Raw genomic sequence first — 19,723 nt, 5'->3', positions numbered from 1 at the left:
TGAGATGAAAATCTGCCCTTTCTTCTTTGGTGTTTTTCAGTTATATCGTTTCAAGATTTCCCATTAGTGACTTTAAGCGACTGTGTGTGTGTCTTGAGTCTCTTGACGTAGGAGTACTGAAGCTTAACTCCTCACACAAACACATGGCTCATCCTCGCACACCTTTCAGCTGGTACATCAGCCCGGTGTTCATGACCACGCCTTGCACCTGTTGTCTTTGTTTTTACATTCTTTGTTCAGAAACCCAAGACCTTTGAGATGAATCAAAAATGTTAAATAATGGAATAAAAAAAGAAAACGATAAAAAAAACAAGATGATTATTAAAAAAAAGTAAAGTAAAACTATATAAATAAATAAATAAGGTGATGATATTTCTGTTTACTTTAGAAGTTATTACACTCTGTATGCTGTGATTCTGATCTGGGAAACATTAAAAGACATTCATAGCCAGTCTGCTGATTGTGTGTCATTATGCAGCCAGGTGCCGTAGCTGAGTGGTTCTCAACCTTTTCAGGCCGCGACCCCCAAAATAATCATAATTTAACTTCTCATGAAATAAATACATTGATTTGATAATCAGCTGTAGGATACCAAACATTTCTCACTTCATCCTATAACATCCATATGCTCAGGCAGGGCCACATCACATGTAGTGTGAGCTGATGGACACTAGATGGCGTCCAAACAGAAGGTTTCAGTCTGTCATTTACAAGTTTTCATCAGTCAAACATTTAATCACAGACTGAACACTCAAAGTCTCAAACACACACACCTCTGCAACATTAAAAGGTACACACACAATCACGTACCTCTACCATAAACAACAACAAATGTAGTTTTATTTATGCATGTTATGGGAGCATAAGAACAGTCAAACAAGTAGGCCTATTTTACTCCACCACCAGGTCTATAGTTTATTCCTTAAGAGATGTGTGACTGATTGGTGTAGTAGTCTAATGGTCAGACTCACAGGCACAGCACATAGATTCCATTCAAATCATCAGTTTAATTTAATTGTTATAATTGAAGACCAACATACAAATGAATAGTAATAAAACAAATCTACATAACGTGTGTGAGTGGTGCATGGTGTAATGGTCTATTAAATCATCTGATTTTATGTGCAACCATTCCTTGTTCAAATCCCACGCTTTATTATTCAATGCTGGAGTTTCAACTTAACTTTACAAACTGAAAGCAGTCATACAAAATAACTCTTGTAAGAGTAAGAGACCATTGCATTAAACAAACTACTCCTTTTAAGTCAAGAAAAAAGTGAGTATTTTTCCACCACTGCCAACTCTGCAGATGTGACACACATGTACTAACATTATCAGTGAGAAAATGCACATTTTAGTTGACACTTACCAATGTTTACCTTCGCGAGTCGTCAGTGGCTTTGAAGAAGACTTTATTGGAAGATTAATACGTAATTTCTATATTATCTTAAATTATAATCTATTTAAAACGTGCGTAACCTCGCGTCACCAGTCTTAAAACGTGAGTGAGATTAATAATAAAGTTGCGCCTCTTCTCCTCTCATCAGCAACCGGGTGATAGACAGCGCGATTACGCCAGACTGAACCAATCAGAGGACGCGTAGGGCACAGTAGGCGGGACCATTATGTTTGATTCGCGTCACTTTACAGGTTAAAGATCCGGTCTAGAACGGATATGGAACTGTGTTCTGTGTGAATGGCAAATTCCCGGATACAGTAGGCGGGTTTTAGACCGGATCTGAGCACTGGCACTGCAATGATTACTTTACTTACTTACTTTATTTGTTTATTTAGACGGGACAATGCATATTAATGAACACTACATGAATGCAATGTAAATAAGCCGGAATTAGCAAGAATGCTAAATTTCATCCGTAGTCCCCACATGAAGACAAAACAATACATACCAACAAACAGTAACCCTACTAGGAGAGGGCGCCTAAGAACATACATACAAATACTATTTTTCCTGAACCAAGAAAAAAACAACAAAAACAACACATATTACTAACAGTACCCTACATTAAAAAAGGATAGTTACAAATATACGTACATGGCATGAGCTGTAGGCCTACTCTTAGAACTATACATGGTCACAGGTTTGATTGTCAACTAACCATTTTTTTAGATTGAACTTGAAGGATGGAAATGACAAACAGTCTCTTATTGTTAGAGGTAGGTCATTCCAGATTGAACATCCCTGCACTGAAAGGGTGTTTTTTCCAAAAGCGGTTACCCGGTACGGTACTTCGCAATCCCCTCTAGTGATTGCTCTAGTATTGAGTCCTCTATCAGGCTTCCTTTTTATGAATTCCTTTAGGGGAGGTGGGCATAGACCATTTAGGGTATTATATATGATACTGACCTGTTTAAAAACCTTAAAATTAGCGAAACTCAAAAAACGGTACCTCTGAAGAATATTACAATGGTGATATGAGTGGGGTTTCCTATCGAATACCTTAAGCGCACTCTTATATAGCTGTTCAATGGGTTTGAGAGTCGTTATACCTGCGCAAGACCAGTTTGTGAAACAGTACTCAATGTGTGATAGGATCATGCATTGGAGATACGATTTAGCAGCACTAACTGCCAAAAAAGGTCTGATTTGTTTAAAGTTCTGAAGGTTGAACTTGATTGTGTTTGTAACCTTTTTTACATGTTTTTTAAAGGTTAGGGTTGAGTCTAACATGACCCCGAGGTACTTGAACTCTGACACAAGTTCAAGTTCCTCTCCACCCAGAAACACATTTGATGATTCCATCACAACTGGTCTTTTGGAAAAAGCCATGCAGACCGTCTTTTTTGCATTCAGGAGCAGGCATGAGTCTGTAAGCCAGTCCTGAACGCTGGTCAGAACAGAAGTTAAAACCGTTGACACCTCTGCATAGCTCTTTCCATGAGTCAGTATAACAGCATCATCTGCGTACATCTGAATATGTACATCTTTACATACATCAGGTAGATCGTTTATAAACAGAGAAAACAGAATTGGTCCTACTATTGATCCCTGGGGGACACCAACCGAGCAAGTGTGATAAGGAGACTTGATGCCATTTATACTAACACACTGTTCTCTATTTGATAGGTATGATGTAAACCATTTGATGGCCCCTCCATTTGATTGCTTGACACACACCGACATTGCAGAACAGCGCCCTCTGGAGTAGCAGCAGCAGAAACGCTCTTCATCTTGGATGGATGGAAGAACAGCTGTGACGAAAAACAGTTTGTAAAGTGACTTGTCAACGACTCCCAACAGTTTTACTGTGATTTCAACACTTTCCTCCCAGCAATAAGCAACAAAAAGAGGATGGACGAAAAGCCGGACTCATTGAATTGCAACTTTTGTGGACTTGCCTACATTTTACCAGGTAATTTGGAGACTTTTCCTTGATAGTTTATCGCCGTGTATCTGCCGCGAGGTTCGTTGAAACCAGAATGGCGGATTTAAGCACTTAATTGACGCCGCTGTTGTCTCAAACCTTTTCAAGGACCCCCAAATTAAGATGTATTTTGCCGCGGACCCCCACTGAAAATATGGTGTGCCAGCTAGAAATAGGGTCTGGGGATCTTATAGTCAAGGTTTGTGTTGTTAAAATGCTTCACACACATTTGGCGTCTGAGTGGTCAAACTGCTCCTCAAGGACCCCTGGCCCTGGGGGGTCCTCAGAGCTAGACCCCACTCCCTGGCTGAAGCCCACACACCTACTCAAATAGTTGCAACTTATTGCAACAGGTTGCAGTGGTCTGGACTGGAGCTCTGGACTGGCCAGCCTGAAATTCCTGAAGGGCCTACAAGTCACAATTCAAGTAAATTCAACATTTACTTGAGTAAAAGTATCAAGAATACACTTTAAAGTACCAAAAGTAAAGGCTACTCGTTATGCACAATTAAGGTCCAATTTCACACGTTTTCAAATGCACAAAATGTCTATTTTCTATTTCCAAATTGTCAATAGGTCTGAAGTGGTTTCATAATAATCAAAATCTACAAACTATAACTATAAAATAATTATAGTGGCGTTAAAAGTACAACATTTGCCTTGGAGATGTAGTGGAGTAGAAGAAAATTGGAAATACTCCAGATTTTATTTTTATTGAATGCTTTATTATTTAGCAGTACAGGCAGTACAATCAAAGGTTTTGCTCAAAGGGTAACACCACAAGAAGGCCTGCAGGGGGATGTGTTTCCATTGTGATTTCAGTGTGTGTTTTGTGTTGGTGTTGTGTACAGGGTTCCCACGGTCATGACATTCCTGGAAATATTTTGAAATTAGAAAAATATTTTTCCAGTACCGGAAAGGTTTTGGAATTGATCAAGGGTCCTGGAAGGTCCTGGAAAAAATAGCTATGCATTGTCTGTGGTTTAAACATGGGCCAAATTGTTAAATATTAGAGGCAGAAATTGTGAAAATAGCAGATCTACATGCTCACAACGCCTCGCACAATAGAACCGTTTTATACAAAATTCCTCAACTCTTAGTGCTCGTCAGGGTGCCGGGGTCCCCAGTTCAAATATGATTATTTCGGGGGTCACGGCCTGAGAACCACTGGCATACACTACCTGTCTTTGGGCATTGCACATAGGAGTAAGCGACTCTTTATTGAGCTGAATTATTGTTATATAGTCCTGGAAATCTGGTTAAATATTCTGGAAAAGTTTTGGAAATGAATTGGTAAAAATGTGTGGGAACCCTGTGTGTAGCAGAGGATGAAGCCATTGCCAACCTGCCCCTGGTGTTGCTGTGTGGTCACATCTTCTGCACCTCCTGTGTCACCACCCTGGAGGCGGACAACAGCATCCGCTGTCCAGAATGCAAGGTAGTTAAAAACCATTAAGTCCGGGAATGCATTATTACATTTATGCTTTAACTATAAAACAATAGCAGATATACAAGCTCACAGCGCATCACCGAGTGCCACGCTGCGAGCTTGTAGATCTGCTATTTTTGAAGAAAAAAAAAACCCTCATGTTTCTATCATCAGTGGTTCTCAAACTTTTTCATGTCAAGGACCCCCAAAATGATATGTATTTGGCCGCAGACCCCCATCTCAAAATATCTATTTCCAGGGACCCCCAGAAGCAAAATTTGAGTTACAGATGTTTGCTTTAAAAAATACATACAGTATTGCACACATTTTCACGACAAAAAAAGCAGATCTACAAGCTCGCAGCGCGGCACTGTGAGCTTGTATGTCTGCTATTTTTCAATAGTTAAAGCATTCAATAATTCTTGGCCTAAATGGGTCACAATCGACTGTGTGAATGATTGTTTATTCAGGTAAATTAGAATTATTTTCAGTCAATTTGTGGATATACTGTATAAGAAGTAATATAAATGATACTTAAAACTTCTCTACTAGTAAGACGCCTCAGGGCGACAAGCCCTAAAGGGCGAGGTCGCTCCACAGTGATGTGGACGTCAGGGATGTGGACCTCACATTTCGCTTTTTTTACTGGCTTGCAGAGCTGGTCAGTAGATAGTCAAGCGTAGTGAGGGACATTTGCGGGACCTATTCCTGGTTGCCTAAGAATGGCCATAGTAACAGCCAATGACAGGACAGGTTAGCGCTTCCAGGCTATGGGATCTCAATGGTAACCCATGCTAACTTGTGACTTGGGTGTGAAATGATGCTACTCTTTCCAGGTTGAATCAGCCCTGCCCGAGCTGGGCGTGGGCGGGATGGAAGTGGACCCCAGAGTGCTTGGCCTCATCTACACCGCCGGAATAAACAAAAAGAAAAGGTATTGTCATGTAAAACAGTGCTCTCAAACTTTTTCATGTCAAGGACCCCCTAAAATAATCTGTATTTGGCTGCAGGACCCCCGTCCCTATTTTGTGCCAGAGACCTCCAGAAGCAAATATTTGAGTTCAACGTGTTTGTTTTAAAACCTATTAAAAGATTTGCACAAATATTCACAATTTCTCTAAAATATCTAAATAATCGCATGGCACAAAAGAAATGAAAGTTACATTTCAGTTTTTGACCTATTCGTAGTTGGGGCATTCACGAATAGTGATTTTTAGTATTCGAATTATTCGACCTCAAAGTATTCGAATAGTCGAATATTCGACAGGACTGGCCAAACTGTCAACTATTAGTTATAAGTAAGCAAGAGGTGAACATTGTGAAAATAGCCGATCTACATGTAGACCGGCTATTTTCACAATATTTATCTGCGGAACCGAGTCACATTAAATGTAATACCTACAATTCCAAGTGCGTGTCAGGGTGGGGGTCCCCAGTTCAAACATGTTTATGTTGGGGGTCACAGCCTAAAAAGGTTTGAGAACCACTGGTATTAACAAATTAATCCACCAGGGGCATTGACAACTCAATCTTATGACTTCCTATCTAGCCAAGCTTTATAAACTATATATTTTTAAGAGAAAACAATAAAAATAAGCGAATATTCGACTTTGGTGAACAACGTTGAATAGTGACTTTGATATTTAATTATTCGAATCTTTGGTGAATGCCCTATTAGTAGTAATAGGTTATTTCCATTGTGTGGCCTTTTATCAGTTTTGATGTGTGTTGTGAACTGCTGCAGTGGTAACAAAGGCAGCAGAAATCTCAGAGGAGGCAGACATGGCCGGTCCTCACCAGTGACACAGGACGCCACTACTGAGGAGCCAAGCAAACCACAGGTAAATGAAAGGAATTGTCAAGTAGCAGTCACAGGTCTCTAGGCCAGGGGTTTTCAAAGTGGGTGACGGGGCACCCTGGGGTGCCGCGACGGCAGTCCAGGGGTGCCGCGAGATAAGTTGATAATATTTGGAATTTATTTGGACACTTGAAAAAATATTTAGTATAATTTTAAACTTGAAGTACAAAGTTATTTTCAGTCAGTTCTAACCAAAATGGCTATTATCTCAACGCTTTCCTCGCAAAATAATCACTAAAATATCGTCACTGTCGGGCAGAAACCTCGTTTCTCCAAGTTTCAAACGTGTACGTATTTTGGTAAAGCAAAGCCCTGCTTCATCATACAAGACTGTCGCACAGAACTAGTGAAAACAGCCGATCTACAAGCACATCGCAAGGTGTTGTATGCTTGTAGATCTGCTGTTTTCACTAGTTTAGTACATTTTATAGATGATAAATACAAAACGAACGGTTTTGGACATACAAGGTTTCACCCGACAACGACGATATGCTATAAATATAAGGTGCTGGGAGTGAAAATTATAATGTAGGGGTCCCTCGGATTAAAACAATATTTATGGGGTGCCCTGAGACAAAAAAGTTTGGGAACCCCTGCACTACTGAGGAGCCAAGTAAACCACAGGTTAATGAAAGGAATTGTCAAGTAGCAGTCACAGGTCTCTTGGTCATAGATTTGTATTGGGTGGACTGTAACCTTTGATATTGAAATAGATTGAGTGGAGGAGATGAGGGATGTGTATCAGTACTCGTTGCCTTTTTACATGGATGGTGTTAATGTAATGTATGTAAACGTGATATATGTTGGTTAATGTTAACATAGGCTACGCCAGGGTTCCCCAATTAGTTTTCCCCAAGGGCCGAATTATGTCTAGGGTACCAAGCCGAGGGCCACAACATTGCAGAGGGTGACGGTGGCGTTCCCACTACTCCAGCGACAGTTTTCGTCGTTGTCGGGTGAAAATCTTTTATTAAATTTATCATTTGAAAAATGATTTAAACTAGTGAAAACAGCCGATCTACAAGCACACGTTGTGTGCTTTTAGATCTGCTGTTTTCACTACTTTTGTGCGACGACCTTGTATGATTTGCGAAAGAACGTACAAATTTGGAGATACGAGATTTCCACCCGACAACGACGATATACTAGTGTTGTTGCTGCTCTTATACCACCATTATTACTGGGGTTGGTGTGGGCCAGACAGTATCCCCCAGCGGGCCGCAAATGGCCCGCGGGCCGCCTATTGGGGAACCCTGGGCTACGCCATTTAGACGTGCTGTTTGCATATGCACAAATGCTATACGCTGTTAATATGTAGTGGGACGAAGGCTCCTCGGCCTGCCGGTGGGGGCTCCTCACTTGATTTACAGAACGATTATTTTTAACTAGTTTGTATAGTTAAAGGTCCGTTAGCCTTTTTGAGCGGTGGTCACAACGCTCCTATACGTGGCCGTGTGTGTGGGTCTGTCTGTCTGCATCCGTGTATGTAGCCTACAGTACCTTTTCTGACCACACATGTTAAGGGAGGGGCGCTGTTGTTCAGGCCAGGCCCCCCCCCCCCCCCCCCCCCCCCCCCACACACACACACACACACACACACACACACACAGATGGATGGATGGATGGTTGGTTGGATGGATGATGGATGGATGGATGGTTGGATGGATGATGGATGGATGGATGGATGGATGGATGGATGGTTGGATGATGGATGGATGGTTGGATGATGGTTGGATGATGGATGGATGGACGGACGGACGGATGGATGGATGGTTGGATGATGGATAGATGGATGATGGATGGATGGATGGTTGGATGATGGATGGATGGATGGATGGATGATGGATGGATGGATGGTTGGATGGATGGATGATGGATCGATGGATGGATGGATGGATGATGGATGGATGGATGATGGATGGATGATGGATGGATGGATGGATGGATGGTTGGATGATGGATGGATGGTTGGATGATGGTTGGATGATGGATGGATGGACGGACGGATGGATGGATGGTTGGATGATGGATAGATGGATGGATGGATGATGGATGGATGGATGGTTGGATGATGGATGGATGGATGGATGATGGATGGATGGATAATGGATGGATGGATGGATGGATGGATGATGGATGGATGGATGATGGATGGACGATGGATGGATGGATGGATGATGGATGGATGGATAATGGATGGATGGATGGATGGATGGATGGATGGATGATGGATGGATGGATGATGGATGGATGGATGATGGATGGATGATGGATGGATGGATGGATGATGGATGGATGGATGGATGGATGGATGGATGATGGATGGATGGATTATTGATGGATGGATGATGGATGGATAGATGGATGATGGATGGATGGATGGATGATGGATGGATGACCAGTGGCGGCCTGAGTGACATGCATTTTATTATTAATATTTTGTTTAATATTTTTGTAATATTGTTTTAATATTTTTTATTATTATATATATATACATACAGTACATATATATATATATATATATATATATATATATATATATATATATATATATGTATATATGTTTTGCTGTTGCAGCCTCCACGACCACCGCTCAGTTCACACAGGTGTGATTTTTATTGTCTCCACCAGCTGAAGGCATGGGAGAGACTCCGTCTGTCCGTCTGTGTCCGTCCGTCCGTCTGTGTGTGTGTGTCCATCAAGTTTGTTACCAGCTAACTTCAGATTTGATCCAAAAATCATGCAAATCAGTACACAGTTTCTCTATAGTCATGTGATCAAGACGGATCTGTCCAATATTTCATATTCCATCCTAATTGGCTGACATTGGCTTCCAAAGCGCCACCACCAGGCCACAATAACATACCTGACCTGGTGGAGACCTGTGCTCGGAATAGCACTGCTTCTAGTTAATGTTGTTTTTTGTTATTTTCTGTCCTTTAGCCTTTTGCTGTGGAGAAAGTAGAGAAGGCCTTGGAAGAAGGATTGGCTCAGGCTGCAGAGAACATGGCCCAGTTGGAGCACATCCACCAGGTGAGAGAGAGAGAGAAAGATGCCAGTGTACAACAGCTGGTTCATATGGACAGAACCAGACTAAAATATTAGGGAAAACACTGAAGCGTTTACAATGCAAATGCTCGGTCAGAATTGAATACTTCTCAGTTTATTAGTTATAGGCCAGTGTCCCGAGTCCAGACCTGAACCACAGTCTAAATGACCTGTGCTAAGAGATAACATCTCGCTCAGCGGTGATTATCGAGTGATAGGAGACCGACAGGTTGATATGCCACCGACGCGATAGCAGTGGTGGCATATCAACCTGAAGGGCTCCTATCACTCCATAATCACCGCTGAGTGAGATGTTATCCCGCTTATTACCCGGCTACTCAATACAATTAATAATTTGACTCAAAACTAAAAACAAAACAAAGTATTTCCCTTTTTAAAGACGGCTGAAAGTGTTGCACAAGTGTTGCGCTGGGTGTCCCCCCCCCCCCCCCCCCCCCACGTCGCAAGGAAAACAAGGAAGTGCTGATCAAATAGAATCCATTTTCTGATACTGCGTCGTCTATTTCTCGCCTCAAATGTTTTTGAAAACATTCTTGAGAGCAACGTTTAGTTGTAAATGACGCTGTGTGTTTGTTTACATGGCTGTCATGTTGGATACAGCACTAAATTCACACAGCGCAGCCTGAGTGCAGCAGGTGTTCTGAGCCTTTGATTAGGCAGCGGTGAATTATAGAGTGGAGCGGTCATTATACGCCTATAATTCACCACTGAATTCAGCGCTTAACCAATCAGAATCAAGCATTCAACCAAGCCGGGTAATAAGGTTCATAAATATATATTTTCTAACAACAGCAATCTGCATAATATCAGCTATGTGCATAATAATATGGATGTAAAAAAATAAGTTTATGCTGTACTTAACAGATAAAAGACCATCGCCAGGAACCCAATGACTAATTTGTCCCCAAAGGGGTGGCCTGCCCTACACGTCAGCAATGTGTTGAAGCGTGGCTTAGGCCAGGGGTTTTCAAAGTGGGTGACGGGGGACCCTGGGGTGCCGTGAGATAATGTGATAATATTTGGAAAGAATGTGGTATTATAAACTTGAAATAGTTATTTTCAGTCAGTTCTAACCAAAATGGCTATTATCTCAACGTTTCCTTGCAACATAATCACTCAAATATCGTCACTGACGGGCAGAACTCTTGTATCTCCAAGTTTCAAATGTGTACGTCTTTTGGTAAAGTAAAGCCCTGCTTCATCATACAAGACTGTCGCACAAAACCAGTGAAAACAGCAGATCTACAAGCACACAACGCCTCGCATTGTACATTTTATAGATGATAAATACAAAACGAACGACGATATGCTATAAATATAAGGTGCTGGGAGTGAAAATTATAATGTAGGGGTGCCTCGGATTAAAAAAAATATTCATGGGGTGCCCTGAGATTAAAAAGTTTGGGAACCCCTGGCTTAGGCAATCAACATTTTGTGTACTGCATATTCTACTTTACTGTTTGCCCTTTGTTCAGAGTCTGCTGAATGGCCGCAAGGTGCAGGTGACCCGGGAGAAAGCCCGGCTGCAGAAGGCGATCAACGATGTTATCGAAGGGACCATTCATTTGCTCCATCAGAGGTATATCAATATAATAACATTTTTTAATCTACAACCTAAAATTCAAGACTCATAGGCCCAAATGTAAAGTGGGCTTTTAGATCACCCCCACGACGAGTAGGGCTGGGACGATGATCGTTATTATGAAATCATCCTCTGTCATGCACTGGGATCAATGCACATTTTATTTGCCGAGCTGCATATCCAGTACCATTTAAACCCTCAAATCTCAATAATTGTTCAAACGGACCTGGAAATAACATCTTTTTTTCACTCTCTACCAGATCTCTTAACACATTCCCTGCCATTTGTAAATACCTTCGTACTCTCATATGCCTCTGTCTCCATAGACTTCCATGTAATTCATAGTGCACGGATCATGCACACCCATGCCTAGATCATGTACCACGTGTGTGTACATTGCTCACAGCTTTCAAACAAAAAAATCCTAATGGAAATCCGTTAGGCATTCATGAACTAGCAGCCATTATGTTTTCCTAAAATGTAAACAAAGATGGCTGCCATGTTTGAAAGATGGGGTTGCTATGGGGGTTAAACATGCAATTTCGCGATTGCTATCATGCCTACTACATCTTTTTTTTTTTTTTCAAAAACTGGAAATTCTCTGGACTATCGGGCCTGGCAGGTAGAGACATTAAAATATTCTCGGGACTATCGGGCCTAGCAGTGAATGAGTTTTAAAATAGATCTACATGCTCACAACTCATTGCAAAACATGATGCATGTTGCATCGCTTGTAGATCTTCTATTTTTTTGGCAAATGTTCCCACCCAGATAATGGATGTTGGGAATATTTTGATTATCGCAATAATATTGTAAATCGCACTTTCATATTGTCCCATCCCAAACCACGAGGCCCATTTTAAAACATATTCAGGGTAGGGCTGTCACGATTAGGACAATTTACATGACGATTAATTGTCACTCAAATAATTGCGATTAACGATTTAATTGTGTATTTGTCGTTGACAATTACATTTCTGTTTGGCTTGTAGGCTTTGAAGTTGCACATTGCAGATATGACACATAAACCTAAATATACAACGACATTACTGACATATTTGACAACTATATTCTAACAGAACTTTGGTAGTGGAAATGGCTCACAACGGCGTCGCGATGCGTCACGTTGTGAGCTTGTAGATCGGCTATTTCCACTGTTTTAGAAAATGTTTGAAAATATATTAACATTTTTCAACATGGAAACGATTATGACGATCATGCAAAATAATTGTGATTACCTCCAATAATTGCGAATAGACGATAATGTAATAATTGTGACAGACGTAATTCAGGGTTGACTTCCTTGGCCTGCTGGCAGCAGGCTGAGAACATACTCCTCCCCTGCCATTCTGGTCTGGCAGAAATAATAAAGAGGTGTTTAACAGAAGATCTATTCATTTATACATGAGCACCCTAGGCCAGGGGTCTTCATCGTTTTCAGGCTAAGGACCCCTTAGTTGAGAGAGAGATGAAGCATGGACCCCCACAACCTTTTCATAGATTCCATAGTTTCATTGTTTGACAGCACGATCATCAGTGTATTTTGGATTCATGACTATTTGTGTTTTCAGATATTAATACTTAAACACTCAATACCAAATGAACTTGACCTTTCACTCTGTACTAGTCTGCTCTTTTTTCCCCCTCTACACCAAACCTCTTTGCCGAAAATAGCCGACTGCGAGGCGTTGTGAGCTTGTAGATCTGCTATTTTTGGCTAAAGTTCTTGGAATATGGAAACTAGGGTTCAAGTTGTTCATAAAAAAAAGGAGACAAAAAAGTTTATCACACAAAGATTTGGAGGACCCCCTGTAGTAACTCTTGAGGACCCCCTGTTGAAGACCCTTGCCCTAGGAGGCCATCATGTATGCCTAGGCTGCCTAGGCTTCAAATCCAGATCCAGACATCCTTTGCTGCCTGTCACTCCCCACCTCTCTCCCCATTTCCTGTCAGTCTACTGTCCTATCAATAAAGGCATACAGGGGGTACATGTAAATTCCTCTGCCAACAGGAAGGAGGCGCTGTTATCTGACCTGGCCGACATAGACGCCTTTTTCGTCTCTACCAACGCGGAGGTGTCCCTGGTAGAGAGAAGGATGAAAGACCTGGAGATTGCCATGCAGAAAGCCAGACAGGTGCAGCGCTACCCTGCCCTGGAGGGCTACTGCAACCTGGAAACGGTATGGGAGAATGCTTTGTTTAACACAGAATTAAACATGGTATAACTGCAGTGATAGTAGTAGTAGTAACATCATCAACAGTGATGGTAAAAGATTTTTGCGCGCGTGTGTGTGTGTGTGTGTCTCAGGTGCTGGAGATTTTGCAGAGGCCAGTGGATGTCCAGTCTATTGATCAGTTCTGTGTTACCATGGACTCTGGACTGAGGTGAGTCATTAGAGACAATGAGAATTGTTGTACCTTATGTGCGTAGGTATTAGGGGTGCAACGATACACAAAATTCACGGTTCGGTTTGGTTCGATATTTTGGTGTCACGGTTCGATACTTTTTCGATACAAAAAATAAACAGAAATGTCCTTGATTTATAAATGTATTTTTATAACTATGTATTTTTTTGTTTTAACTTTGAACAATACGGTACCCAACCTATAGGGTAGTGGTTCTCTAAGTGGGCTCTGCGGACCCCTAGGGGTCCTTGAGGGGGTTCCAAGGGAATGTGGATGTGGAGTGGTATTGTATTGCATTGTTCGGTAGAGGGTCATTCGGTTCGATATTTCTCGGTTCGATTCGATTTTCAATATTCGGTTCGATATGTTGCACCCCTACTAGGTATGTGTGTTTGTGTGTATGAATCAAGGTAAAAAATATCACTGCATCTGTCTGAAGCATGGTGAATTCATGTTCTGTCTCTTCCTCCATTTTGATTGGTCCTTTGAAAGTGACAATGATGAGCATAGCTCCTCTCTAAACGTTGTGTGTACCGGTATGTACTGAATGTTTACACACACACACACACACACACACACACACACACACACACACACACACACACACACACACACACACACACACACACACACACACACACACACACACAGTGAATTAATATGTGTTGTGTGTACTGTATGCGTGTTCCAGCTGTGTACTCCAATCAGACAGTCTGTCCAAGTGCCTGAACCTGTTTTTGAAGCTGGAAGCAAATGAACCCAAACCGTGAGTTTCCAAACACATGAACATAATGCTTGGGTCAGTAGAGCCAATAGAACTGTTTCTTGTTAGTCAGGACGTGGGGGAACCACCAAGTCCAAATTATTGTGCCAAATGTACATAGAGAAACATTGTTCTTTGTTACTTTTGCTATGATTATTAGACATCACATTTGTGCATTATTAATACAAAAAACGAATCCTCCTGTGATTGGGATGTTTTCTTTTATTTCCTTTAATTATACAAAAAACGAATCCTCCTGTGATTGGGATGTTTTCTTTTATTGACATAAATTATTCTGAGGGGAGTGAAAATAGCAGATCTACAAGCTTTTGTGAGCTTTTAGATCGGCTATTTTCTGCAGAAAGCTCTGGCGTAGAGGAAAAAAAGAGAAGACTAAGTAAAGAGACTATGAGGTCAAGTTTACTAAGTACTGTCTGAGTTCTAAAAGTCTGAAAATACACTGGTGATAGTGCTGTCAAACACTACTACTATATGAAATCTGTGAAAGCGTTTAATCTGCAGCACAATTGTATACAATTATGTCGTGGGCGGGCAGCTTCATCTCTAACTCAGCTAAGGGGTCCTTGGCCAGAAAAAGTTTGGAAACCAGCTCTAGATCAGTGGTTCTCAACCTGTGGGCCAAATCATTTTGGGGGGTCCCCACTCCCCAGATGAATGTGCAACATTATTATCTCACTCAACAGTAAACAAAACAACATAACGTTTAAGTGTATAGAGGGTATTGCACATTTCTAAAGTGACAATTTAAGGACTTCTTAATACCTCTAAAATGACAAATTAAACATTGGACAAATTGTCAAATATTAGAGACAGAAAATGTGAAAATAGCTTCATGCTCACAATGCCTTGATAACGTCTCGTTGCGAGGCGGTGTGAGCATGTAGATCTGAACCGTGTTATACAAAATCTAATGCCTCAACTTTTAGTGCCCTTCAGGGTGGGGGGTTCCCCAGTTAACTCTTACTGTGCCAATCCCGAACTAGTTCGGCTTTATTTGTCCTTATCAGGGTGCCGATCCCGAACTAGTTCGGTTTTTTTTTTTTTTTCGAGCCGCGCCGCTGGCCGTCATCTGTTTACACGGCCCGCGAGAGCGTCGCGCCGCCGATATTTACCATCCACTCCAATGCAATCCAGGATCTTTAGAGCTCATTTTCTCTGTTCCATGCATATCCATGAGGTGTGCAAGGTTTAATCATGGCTAAATCGCCGAAGATAGGGCTTCTAAAATGCTTGGTAGTCAATAGCTAACTTCAAGCTAACTTCATCCTGTTCCTGTACATGAACAAAGGAAAGTGTTCAGGCGAGTCATGGCTGCACAGGGCTTGTGCATATACCAGCACTTGTCAATGTAGCATTCTATGGCCATTGGGCGCCCTCTAGTGGTGAAAAGGTGGCACAGAATGAGTTAAAATATGAGTATTTAGCAGGGTCGTCGCCTGAAAAGGTTGAGAACCACTGCTCTTGATGGTAATGAAGTCTTTTTTTTTGTCAGTCTGACTGAGGACAGAGTTCCCAGCAGGCAACAGGAGGCTGCCCCCAGCGGCAGAAAGACCCCCTGGCGCTGGTACCAGCCCCCTCCCGTCCGCCGCAGAGAGTTCTTCAGGCGGCGGGCCGGCAGAGCGGGCGGTCGCTGCCCCGCCCCAAGGCCAGGAACCCCTCACCCCAAGTCCAGCCACGCTCGGCGGCAGCAGCAGCTTTATCCTGCTGAGGTTGACACTGGACCAGACGTGGTGGTGGAGGAAGAGGACGACATGGAGATGGAGGAGGAAGGTAGAGGGGAGGGATACATAGCGTCGTTGTCGGGTGGAAACCTTGTATGTCCAAGACCGTTTGTTTTGTATTTATCATTTAAAAAAATGAATTAAACTAGTGAAAATAGCAGATCTACAAGCACGCGAGGCCGCGAGGCGTTGTGTGCTTGTAGATCGGCTGTTTTCACTACTTTTGTGCGACAGCATTGTATGATGAAGCAGGGCTTTACTTGGTGAAAAAAGTACAAATTTGAAACTTGGAGATACGAGGTTTCTGCCCGACAGTGACGATGGGGGAAGTAGTGGGAAGTTATTTTATTTCTATAGGTGAGTCCCATGTCTCTAAATCAGTGGTTCTCAAACTGGACCGGGTCCCAGAATGCTTTTTGGGGGCTCCGTCCTCGGATGATTTGCTTAATGTGCAACATTGTTTTCTCAGTCAAACAAAACAAAAACACCATTATTGCATCAAAAGTACAGTAATCAACAAACTATACTATGAAAATTGTCAATCATGGGCCAACTTGTCAATTATTACCTATAAGAAAGAGGCAAACATTTTCACACCATTTATCCGTGGAACTGAGTCAAACGAAATGTAATGTCTCAGTTCAAATAATGGTTATTTTGGCGGGTTGCAGCCTGAAAAGTTCAAGAGCCATTGCGCTAAATTAAATCCTTGTTTTTCTTCACTTGCGTCCTTTCCTTGCATATTAGTCCCTCCCACAGAGGATGCATGGAGGAAACGAGGCAAGCAAAGCGGAAACGAAGAAATGTCGAGAGAATGGGGACTTGGTTTTCCTCTGAAACGTCATTTAATGCGGCACTCATTTCTGATAACACCGATGAGCTCTGCACATTAGACACACAAAACACCAGCTCATTAATGGCAATTTGTAATAGAGCTGTTGTGTAATGGCATTATGGATGTGTTTTTGATGTGCGCTCAATATATGTTTTTAATTTCTTCCAGAATTGTCTCGTTGGGCTGAATATGTGAAAGGTGAGAGCAAGCAACTCTGATTAGGGATATTATGTCTTTTAGCCTAAATGTCTTAATATACCATGTGCTGTTTACATTTCAGACTAATAAAGTATTCAATCAAACAACAATTCTTTTAAAAATATAATAGCACTTAACTAAAATGCCTACCATGTAAATGATAATAATGGCAAAGAAAAGGATCAATTATAATTATTAAACACTTATTATGGGCATTTCACAATAGGCAACCATCCCAAAAATAGCTGATCTACAAGCTTAGAATGTGTTAAGATGCGTAGTGAGCTTGTACAGTAGTGATGTGTCGTTCATGAGTGATTCGTTCATAAGAATCGAATCATTAGCATGACTCGTGAACGATTCGTTCAAATCCCTGAAATGGGTCGTTCACACTTTCGTTCACACCCCCGCCCCTCATCCTAATAGCCCCGGCCGGCAGACGGGAACGCGACGGCGGGCTGTACTCGCGACGTACTAAAAACGCTTCCGCGATTGTGTTTTTCACGGGACGATCGCGCTACGAACGAATCATTTGAACAAATCTTTTGAACGGATCAATACCGTGAACGTGAACGAAATGATCCGTTCACTGAAATGAACGGGATTGCCCATCACTATTGTACAGTAGATCAGCTATTTTGGGTGTAGAGGCGAAACAACCCTGGTCAACGAAGTATATATTAGGGTTTTAAAACATTCCCATTGATGGTCATTCATTGTGTCAGACATTTGGAACCCTCTGGTCCTTTTTGCAGGTCCACCCCACGCTCTCAAACCCACGGCTCCTGGGCTGGCCGGTAATAAAGGGAAGAGCAAGTGGAAAAGGAAAGTGGAAACAACGCCTGTCCAAGAACCATGTAGGACAGGTATGGAGGAAAATACCACTGTACAGGGTTCCCACGGTCATGAAATTCCTGGAAATATTTTGAAATTAGAAAAATATTTTTCCAGTACTGGAAAGGTTTTGGGATTGATCAAGGGTCCTGGAAGGTCCTGGAAAACATAGCTATGCATTGTCTTTGGTTATTGATTTTGTTAATACCTCTGAAATCAACCAAATTGTCAAATATATAGAGGCAGAAATTGTGAAAATAGCAGATTTACATGCTCACAACGGCGTTGTGAGCATGTAGATCGGCTATTTTCACAATAGAACCGTGTTATACAAAATTCCTCAACTCTTAGTGCTCGTCAGGGTGCCCGGGTCCCCAGTTCAAATATGATTATTTCGGGGGTCACGGCCTGAAAAGGTTGAGAACCACTGGCATACACTACCTGTCTTTGGGCATTGCGCATAGGAGTAAGCGACCTGTTATTGAGCTGAATTATTGTTATATAGTCCTGGAAATCGGGTTAAAATTCTGGAAAGGTTTTGGAAATGAATTGGTAAAAATGTGTGGGAACCCTGACTGTATATTATCACCGTTTCACTCGTATCACATGTTGATGCTGTGGAGGAACATGCAAGTGAATCCATGTTATCAGTCTGGCTAATGGCAGGCTTGCTATCATGTACTGTTTGTCTCTTCCAGAGTGCCAGTTGGTGCAGGTCCTCTATGTGGTCAACCCAAACCATTTCTACGTGCGCTACCATGCTGAGAGGAAGCACCACGTCACGCTTACCAGGAAGATCAGCGAGAACTGTTGTGGAGACGAGAGCCTTTTCTCTCTTAGAGACACAATTAAGACCGGTGTGTGTGTGTGCGCTAGGGCTGTCCTCGACTCGGGATTTTTGAAATCGACTCGAGTCGAGGGGTTCATTCCGACGCGTCGACGAATCGTTTTATAGTCTACTTTGTGTAAAAAAAAAAGAAAAAAAAGTGTTGCTTTAAACGTCCACATCAACAAAACACAATAATACATTAAGATGAATTGAATGCACGGTGTTTTCGGTGATATCGGTGCGCGAGCACAAACATTATCTGCATAGCAATGTACAACACACCGTTAAAACAAATAAAACGTCTCCGCTGATCAACTCTGCCCCGTCTCGGCAGCATCCACTGCCGTGCAGTAGAGATGAGACATTCGCGAACGATTCCGCTCTCTTGAACGGTTCTTTTAAATGAACGATGGGATCCAGTCCGCAGTCGCGGGACACGGAGCACTGACAGAGTAATGAGTCGGTGTCGAGAACGGATTAATTTCAGAAACGGATCATAAATAGCTGGAGGTACAGCTCCCAGCTGGAGCCCTCAGTGTGGACATGTCATGGACGCAAACACAGCGAAACAAACTACAAACATCATCATGGATTACTTACAACACTGGAACAATTCAGAAGCACTATAATTATAAAATGTAACTAGTAGCCTACACTTGTGTATGTTAATTTGACTTTAGTAGATTGTTTAATTACTTAGTGGACGTGCGTGTGTGCTGTGGCACAGTGGCAGGTTATTCAATATGGGATTTTGACAGCGTGCTTCTCCTCTTAACGGAACACCGTCCCGGCTCC

General features: G+C 42.0%; 1 protein-coding gene across 1 annotated transcript in view; it reads left to right on the top strand.

Moving 5' to 3' along the window:
• Nucleotides 1-143: 143 nt before the first annotated feature.
• LOC308297830 (RING finger protein 17-like) overlaps nucleotides 144-19,723 on the top strand; it is a gene marked incomplete at both ends in the record, with an annotated part of 46,436 nt that continues 26,856 nt past the window's right edge. Inside the window, 13 exons of the mRNA XM_080741397.1 lie at nucleotides 144-210; nucleotides 4,706-4,821; nucleotides 5,649-5,746; nucleotides 6,557-6,653; nucleotides 9,614-9,703; nucleotides 11,215-11,318; nucleotides 13,333-13,501; nucleotides 13,630-13,706; nucleotides 14,419-14,493; nucleotides 16,004-16,281; nucleotides 17,236-17,265; nucleotides 18,021-18,131; nucleotides 18,798-18,956. Coding sequence (XP_080597523.1) covers nucleotides 144-210; nucleotides 4,706-4,821; nucleotides 5,649-5,746; nucleotides 6,557-6,653; nucleotides 9,614-9,703; nucleotides 11,215-11,318; nucleotides 13,333-13,501; nucleotides 13,630-13,706; nucleotides 14,419-14,493; nucleotides 16,004-16,281; nucleotides 17,236-17,265; nucleotides 18,021-18,131; nucleotides 18,798-18,956 — 1,471 coding nt within the window. The remainder of the gene's footprint in view (nucleotides 211-4,705; nucleotides 4,822-5,648; nucleotides 5,747-6,556; nucleotides 6,654-9,613; nucleotides 9,704-11,214; nucleotides 11,319-13,332; nucleotides 13,502-13,629; nucleotides 13,707-14,418; nucleotides 14,494-16,003; nucleotides 16,282-17,235; nucleotides 17,266-18,020; nucleotides 18,132-18,797; nucleotides 18,957-19,723) is intronic.

Source organism: Nannobrachium achirus, assembly GCF_963921795.1.
Source record: "Nannobrachium achirus genome assembly, chromosome: 14".
Lineage (NCBI taxonomy): Eukaryota > Metazoa > Chordata > Actinopteri > Myctophiformes > Myctophidae > Nannobrachium > Nannobrachium achirus.
This window is presented reverse-complemented; position numbering and strand designations above follow the sequence as displayed.